The following is an 8702-nucleotide window of genomic DNA, read 5'->3' as shown; positions in this document are numbered from 1 at the left end:
CACCAAAATTCAGTCTGCATGCCCTGGTGGTGTAGTGAGCTGCTAACCAGAAGGGCAACAGTTTGAAACTCCCAGACACTCTGCGGGAGAAAGATGAGGCTTTCCGCTCTGCGGGAGAAAGATGAGGCTTTCCGCTCCTGCTAAGATTGCCAGGCTTGGACACCCGCAGCAGGGCAGCTCTCCTCTGTCCCACAGGGCTGTGTTGAGTGGGAATCACTTGACAGCAGTGAGTTTGGGCTTGGGATGCCTCTTTGTTATCGATGTGGAGGGGCGCACAAGGGGCAAAGCTACGTGAACTTCTGAGACCTCATCAGACTCTGTGAGAGAATGAGTCACCGGGGCTTAGGGCTCCCATGCACAGGCTCAGAGGGCCTCAAGGTCAATTACATAACGTCATCCACAAAGACAGGGCTGTACGTCGTGCTTTGGTGAGCCGTGACTGGGGTCTTCAAAGCTCATCAGGCGTAACTACTGGCCGACCCCAGGCTGGAGGAAAGAAGAGTGGTGAAAACGGAAGGATCGTGAAAACAATCAACCCAACAGGCTGACAGTCAACGCCAACATCAGCCTTCATGACTCTGAGACAAGAAGAGCTACCTGTTGCCTGGCTACCACTAACTGCTCTGAAAGTGACCCCATTAGAATGTGGTGGCAGTTCCATAATCTCCTGTCAGCTTTCAAAGGGGTGGAGTCTAGTCTGTCAATCAGGTCTCAGCTTGATGACCTCATTTGGAAGCGCGACAGAGATAAATAGCTCACTGGAGGCCAGACACACTCTGCTTCGTTGTCCTGCTGACAAGACACTTGGAGCTACGCTGATGGAGCCAGAGCCCTGGAGCTGGAGGAGCCACGTGGAGACCCACACCAGCACTGAGATGCTTCCACCACCACTGAATCCACAAGATTTTCCACCACTGGCCTGTGATCTTCCTGCATTTGGCAGCATTGCATGTACTGCATGAGTCTGAAAAGGAATTTATAGGCTGGTATCAGATATATGGGCTAATAGCGGATTTATGGACTTGATCTGGACTAGGCCTGGATGTTTTCTTAATCTACAATTACTCTTTGAAATAAAGCTCTCTATTACACATATATGAGTGTCTCTGGGGTTGTTTCTTTAGTCAACCATGACTAACACAAACATCCCAGATCTAGTGGGAGAAAAATGTGGAACAAAACTCAAAATCATAAAAATGAACGAGCTTATTGGTTCAGATTGAGGAAGTTCAACTCTCAGAGATTATGACTCTTAGTCACCCTCCAGGTCTGGAGCTCACTCTGGCAGTTCCATTTCCAGACAAACAACCCAAAAGTCGCTACAGGAAACAAAAATGTGAGAGCAGTTCATGTACTTTATCAGCCGTTTGAGGTCAACAGGGCAGCATTGACCCAAAGACAATATTCAGGAGAAGGGTTAGGAAAGGAGATGAAGGAGAAAACAACGGGACCAATGGTTCCAGGGGGATGTGGGAGGGGGAGGCGGGGGAAAGGAAGTGGTGTTAACAAACCCAGGGACAAGGGAACAAGAAGTGATCCAAAATCGGTGCCAAGGAGGGTGGCAGGGCTTGATCAAGGGCAATGTAACCGAGAGGAAGTACTGAAACCCAAAGGAAGGCTGAGCATGATAGTGGGACAAGGGGAAAGCAAAAGGAAATAGAGGGAAGAACGAGGAGGCAATGGGCATTTACAGAGGTCTAAATACAGGCATGTACATATGTAAATATATTTATATATGATGATGGGGAAATAGATCTATGTGCACGTATTTATAGGTTTCGTATTGAGGTAACAGTGGACATCGGGCCTCCACTCAAGTACTCCCTTAAAGCAAGAACACTTTGTTCTATTAAATTGGCATTCCATGATGCTCACCTTCCCACCAAGCTCACTGAAGACAAATGTGTGCATAAGCATATGTGGTGAAGGAAGCTGATGGTGCCAGGCTATCAAAAGATATAGCATCTGGGGTCTTAAAGGCTTGAAGATAAGCAAGCAGCCATCTAGCTGAGAAACAACAAAGCCCACATGGAAGAAGCACACCAGCCTGTGTGATAATGAGGTGTCAAAGGTATCAGGTATCAGTCATCAAAGAACAAAAAATCATATCACTGTGAATGAGAGGGAGTGCAGATTGGGGACCCAAAGCCCAGTGTATGAATTGTTGAATGTAGAACTGATGATCTTCTCTGTCAACTTCACCCAATTTACATATACGAGGGGGTACCCCAAAACCCGGAATTGCATTGGGTGGAGTGGAGCTTTTGTAGTACGCATTTTTCCCACAAGGTGAGCATTGAGTAACTCACTCTGAGTTAGTGCACCCAGTGGCATCCTCTGGGAAGGTTCTCTCTGGTCACAGTGAATTTTTTTGTAAAGCAGTCTCACGTGAGCCTTTTTTTTTAACCTCGTTTTGTGATGGTTAATTTAAGAGAACAGTGTGCTTCTGTGAAATTTTGTTTCCTGCTTGGGAAAAATGCCGCAGAAACTGTTGTGATGTTGAACACGGCTTACAAGGACAGTGCTATGGGAAAACCTCAAGTGTACGAGTGGTTTTATTGTTTCTCAAAAGGTGAAATGTCGATTGGTGAACAACCTCGTTCTGGATGTCCGTCAATGTCCTGAATGGACGGAAATGTTGCCTCGGAGTGTATTTGGAGTTTGTTTCACCAGGTCCGACTTTTAATCAAGCTTCTACAAGAGGTGCTGAAAAGATACAGTGTGCAACAAAAAAGGCCCGATTTGTGTCAGATGGAGGACTGATTTTGCCACCATGACAATGTCAGCCATCTCACTGTGTCAGTTTTGGGCAAAGATCAACATGCCTCTCTTGCCACATGCACCTGACTCATCTGACCTCGCTCCCTGAGACTTCTTTTTGTTTTCTCGAATGAAGAGTGACATGAAAGGACAGTGATTTGTCGACATAGAAGAGGTGAAGAAAAAAAACAAGGGAGGTGCTGTCAGCCATCCAAACAGATGAGTTTGAAAATGCTTCCAAGAATGAAGTTACAGATTTGACAAATGTATTAAGTGTAATGGAGAGTGCTTTGAAGGTGATAAGGTTATTTTTTGTGTGTTTTTAAAATGAAATACATAGTTTTTTTTGGGGGGAAAATCTTTTGGGGAGTTCCCCCTCGTGTGTGTGTGTGTGTGTGTGTGTGTAAAGACAAGATCAGAGAGAAGACAGAGCCAAGGTCTAGGGATATTCATTTTTTTCCCCTGAAAGGTCTCCCCTAGCACCCACTCAGTCTCGGCCGGGTGTAGTGAGAGCCTGGCTGCTGGGGAGGGGCTGTTCCCCTTCCTGTGGGGTGGCTCACATGACAGCCTCATTCTTAAAGTATCCACATCTTGGTGTCTTTGAGCACTGCTGTCCCACTCATCCGCCCAGATAAATACAGACAGAGAGAAGACATGACAGCCATCCTAACCTTCCTCCTTTGCTTTGGTGAGATCTGAAGAGGGGAGGGGACGTTAATCCAGGAGGGACCCCTGACTCACAGCTGGATCTTCTCTGTCCCCAGGCATCAGGAGGCAGAAGGAGGGGAGAGGAAGCGCTCAGACATTGAGGACAACTCTCTCACTGGGTTCTCTCTTCCAGGGCTGAGTCTGGGCCAGAAATTCCAAGCACAGGCTGGTGCGTCCTGCCTGGTTTCCCGGATAGTGGTTCTGGGATCGTGGGTGTGAATCTAGTTGGGCTTGAGGGTTGAGGATGTAAGGAACCGAGGTTAGTAATAAATGCTGCTAAAATCGACTGTACTTTCCTTCCACTATCTCCCTAAACCCACTATCTGGGTTGAGCCAGGGTCCATGATCTTCCAGGGGAGACCTGTGACCATCTGGTGTCAGGGCTCCCTGGAGGCGAAGGAATACCTTATGGTTAGAGAGGGTGGCCAAATGCCCTTGGGCAGACAGAACCCACACTATGATGCCAATTGCAGGAGGAAAGCCGAATCAGTGAACATGTAAGCATCTCAGCGCTGGCAGGGGCCTCCACATGGCTGTTCCAGCACCCAGGGCTGCATCGGGGTAGGTCCATGTGGCTTCTTCTTGGGGATGTCTTGCAGGAAATGAGCCTTGCCAGCTGAAGCAGGGAACTGGCTAAGACAACTGCACCCTGGTCCGACCATCACAAAGCAAGAGACCCGAGAACTAGAATGGCGAGGCTCACCGAGCCATTTATCCCTCCGTCCTTCAATTAACCTCACATGTGTTTATTGGCCAGGTTGGTACAATAAACTAACCTCACCCTCCAGTGTGGCTCAGGGTTGGGGTCTGGCAGCTTCATTCTCTAGGAGGAAGAACATGAACGATCCTGGATCCTAGACTCACAGCAGCGCTCCAGTGGGCTTCTTCAGGCTGTGTTTTTCATGGGCCCTGTGACCCCCCAGCCACAGATGGACGTTCAGATGCTATGGACAACAATCCTCACCTGTGGTCCAACCCCAGTAATGCCCTGCAGCTTCTAGTCTCAAGTGAGGAATTCATGGTCTTGCCCTTGATTGATTTAGGGCAGCGGTTCCCAACCTTCTTAATGCCTCGACAACTTTGATACAGTTCCTCATGTGGTGGTGATCCCGCAACCGTAACATTATTTTCGTTGCTACTTCATAAATGCCATTTTGCTATGGCGATGAATTGTCATGTAAATACCTGATAGGCAGAATGTCTTTTCATGGTTACAAATGGAACATAATGAAAGCATCAGGGTGAATCACAAGAACCATATGTCATTCTATATTGCGACACATTTATTTCTAATGACAAAGAGATGACAAGCACAGCGCAGCATGGGTCACAGTCTTCACGCCACTGGGTACTCCTAGGTGGGTGTATGTGCGCGTGGGCGGACCCGCCTGGAGACGGATAAATGAGTGGTGTCTCGGTTCTTAGGACCATGGGAAATATGTGTTTTCCGGTGGTCTTAGGCCACCCCTGTGAAAGGGTCTTTCAACCCCCAAAGGGGTCTCGACCCACAGGTTGAGAACCGTGATTGAGGGCTTGCGGCCAAGGAGAAGGATGGGAGGAGGGGAGCACATGGATGCTAGGTTGGAATGTTGAAGGAATGAACACAGTGGTTCAATGATAGGTTCAAACATAACAGAGGTGGGGGCGGGGACGAGCACAGGACGGTCAGGGTTTTGTTCTGTTGGACGCAGGGTCGTCGCTGTGAGTTGGAACCATCACCACGGCAGCCAACAACAGCAACAACAAGATATTCCGCCAATAGAAGCTTGCTTCCGTTGGTCTTGATCCAATGGCCCCAGGTTCCGTTCCATGGGAGGTTCACGTTCTGAGAAAGCCTTTTTCACAGCTGGGCCTGGATTCCCCAATTTTAATATGGGGACATGATTGGCAAGGACCCCCTGTTGAAGAACGCGCATGATTGAGAAGGTCCTGTCAGCCTGTGCGCACCAGACTCCACTGCCAACGCAGAGGTCAGGACCTTTGGCTCCTGTATTGATGGAGGGGAGGGGGCAAGGATGCTGCACTCCCACAGTGGGCAGGGAAGACACACTCCAGCTATGACATCTCTTTACATCCCACCAGCTAGCATCAGTCCTGGATGGTGACGGATAACTAGCCTCAGAAAAGACAGGGTCCTTCCATTTACTCCTGGTGACTTGAGAATCAGAGACAGGTGTGACTCGCCCGCATCAATTAGCGTAGCTTCTGTGGGCAAGTGTGAACTTTCCAACTTCTCTTGGCCACTGGGACTTTCTTATGGATGTGCTGCGAGGTGTGAGGAGTAACAGATTAAGGAGCTCAGGATGGGGTTCAAGGGGGGGAGGAGAAGCGCTCTAGAGAGACCAGGTGAAAGAGCATCAGGATAACAGGCAGGTCATGCGGAGGGTTCGTCCAATTGAGGTCAATCAGAGTAGAGAGCGTCAAGACCGGTTCCGATGCCTGCAAGTCCCTGGTGGCATCAGTTCTTGTCCCATAGAAGCAGGCTCCCCAACAGTTAAGCCGCTGGAACTCTGTGAATGCTTACAATAGAAGTTCTCAACCTGTGGGTCGCAACCCCTGTGGGGGTCGAAGGATCCTTTCACAGGGGTCGCCTGAGACCATCGGAAAATACATACAACGAAGCGATGTAGTTTACTGTTGTTATCAACTGCAGTAAACTATTAAGACTCTTACCCATGCTACACGACAAAATTGTATTGATTTGTCATTAGAAATAAATATTTCACAGTATATAATTACATACTGTTCTTGTGATGAATTACTATGCTTTCATTATGCTCAATTTGTAACCATGAAAATACATTCTGCAGATCAGATATTTACATGACGATTCATAACATTAGCAAAGTGACATTTATGAAGTAGCAACAAAAATAATTTTATGGTTGGGGTCACCACAACATGAGGAACTGTATTAAAGGGTAGTGGCATTAGGAAGGCTGAGAACCACTGGCTTAGACAATGTTGCATCTTCACGTACACAGATCAAGTACGCTTACCTTAAAGAATGTTTGCTGCTCTTGTATGTTTTATACTCCCCTTGAAGTAGTCCCTCTGTGTTAGTCTGGGTTGACTGAGAAACAAATTCATAGACACTCATGTGTATAAGAGTTTTATATACAAGCACAATGGAATATTGAAGAAACATCTGAGCCCAGTCCAGATCAAGCCAATACGTCTGATATTAGCCCATATGTCCCATACCAATCTATAAAGTCCTCTTCAGACTCACGCAACATATGCAATGACTCTGACTTCAGGAAGATCACAGGCCAGTGGGTAGAAAAGTCTTGTGGATCCAGTGGCAGCGGAGGCAGCTCATGCTGGCAGGGGTCTCCACGTGGCTCCTCCAGCTCCAGGGCTCTAGCATAACTCCATGTGTCTTGTCAACAGGAATGTCTCACAGGGAGCGAGTGTGTGTTCCGCTTCCAGAGAGCTATTTCTCTCCTTAGGGCCTCCAAATGAGGTCATCAAGCTGCGACCTGATTGACAGGCTAAGCTCCACCCCTTCACTCTTAAGTCTCCAGTTGACACCAGCTTATGTAACTACCACACCCTCTGAATGCCTGGAATACCAAGACTAGTACCTTGCCCGTTTGTCTGATGGATATGGTTTATGAGAGGCTGGCATGTCTCAAGAGTTACCAAAACCCATTGTTGAGTAAACTCTGGGCTCTTCTTCCTGCTTCTCCTGAGAATGGAGTTGAGTCCCCTGTGCCCCCTCTTCAGGCTTCCTCAATTGCAGGTGTCGCTCCTTGGTCTCGTTCGACTGTGGGCTGGACCCCCACAATTTGACACCACGAGGCTCTCAGGCCCCAGGCCCTCGAGGCTTAAGCTGGTCTGGAAATTGACAAGGATCAAGACAATCCTTGTCTGGGCATCGCTGAGCTTTTCATACAGCCGTGCTGAGGGGTGGTTTTTGGGACATTGCACGTGCTCCAAGCAGAAAATGGTGCTCAGAGAGCATTGTAAAGTTGATTGTGGTAGCTATAGTTAGGTTAAAATGTCATCGCTTCTCATTTGATCTCCTTTTTGATCCATTTTAAAGTTGTGTCCAATTAAAAAAAAAGCGAAGGGCAAATACACATGGGTTAAGCCTCTGGTAAATCCCCTCTGACTATAGACCTGTCAATAGGTCACAGCCTGATGGCACTTCTTTGTGGTCATGACCATCTCATCAAGAGGGTCTTGGGAAACTCCTTCCTCTCTCTCCGCTTCACTTTCCTGTTGATGAGCCACTTCGAGCCATGCTGATGGCAGCCCGAGCCCTGGAGATGCGTCCACCACCATCGGACCGACAAGACCCTGCACTCACTGCCCTGTGATCTTCCTGCATTCTCTATCGTTGCATGTGGCTGCATGAGTCTGGAGAGGGACTTATGGACTAGTATCGGACTTATGGACTAGTATCGGACTGATGGACTAGTATCGGACTTATGGACTAGTATCGGACTGATGGACTAGTATCGGACTTATGGACTAGTATCAGACTTATGGACTGGCTGGGATATTTGCTTGACATATAATTACTTGGTCATGTAAAGTTCTCTCTTATACATATATGAGAGTCCCTGGATTTGTTTCTCTTGTCAACCTGGTCTAACACACGTGTCCTACTGAAGAATCTGTATGAACTGATCTGATGATGGGCATGTTGGCAGGCCATCTGAGGGATCTCAGGGAATTTCCCTGGAAGAGGATCAAAGAAAGTCTGCCATCTCCTTAGTCACACACAACCTATTGTCTGATCCATCTAGTCCTTTCAAGGTTGGTGAAGAAGACTGCTGGGAAGAGGACAGGCCAGGTCGGCACACGACACGGACCCTCTACGACAAAGATACAAGGGACCAAAAAGAAACTGATGTAGACACAACCCTGGAACCCCAAGCTTCAGAAGAAAGTATTCAGACGTGGATGGAACACCAAGAAGAAGCAGAAGAAAAGTGACAAGAGAGGAGGCAGAAGGGTGCACTGTCAGCTAGTCAGAAAGCCTGTGGTCATCTTGAACTTTTTCCAAGGCTGGGAAGGAAGATGGGATGGAAAGAGGAAACCCAAGGAGGGTGTGGGAGAAGTGATGCTACATTGAGGAGTCTGCAGTCCATGAGATGAAACAAAATGCGTATGGATTGAAGAATGTTGATCTATTCATGAATCTTCACTTAATAATATATATACAGTGAACCCTCGCCACTTCGCGCTTCGACTTCCGCGGCTTCACTCTATCGCGGTTTTTG

At 47.8% G+C, this 8702-nt stretch overlaps 1 protein-coding gene across 1 annotated transcript in view; it reads left to right on the top strand.

Moving 5' to 3' along the window:
• Positions 1–3414: 3414 nt before the first annotated feature.
• The window catches only part of LOC101646117 (leukocyte immunoglobulin-like receptor subfamily B member 2), a 43270-nt gene continuing 37982 nt past the window's right edge, over positions 3415–8702 (top strand). The window contains 7 exon segments of the mRNA XM_045292394.1: positions 3415–3448; positions 3602–3643; positions 3776–3889; positions 4237–4385; positions 4387–4415; positions 4417–4475; positions 7198–7213. Coding sequence (XP_045148329.1) covers positions 3415–3448; positions 3602–3643; positions 3776–3889; positions 4237–4385; positions 4387–4415; positions 4417–4475; positions 7198–7213 — 443 coding nt within the window.

The sequence above is a fragment of the Echinops telfairi genome, unplaced genomic scaffold, assembly GCF_000313985.2.
Source record: "Echinops telfairi isolate 266 unplaced genomic scaffold, ASM31398v2 ScPeMD7_655;HRSCAF=1070, whole genome shotgun sequence".
Taxonomy (NCBI): Eukaryota; Metazoa; Chordata; class Mammalia; order Afrosoricida; family Tenrecidae; genus Echinops; species Echinops telfairi.
Note: the sequence above shows the minus strand (reverse complement) of the source record. Positions and strands in the feature narration are given on the sequence as shown.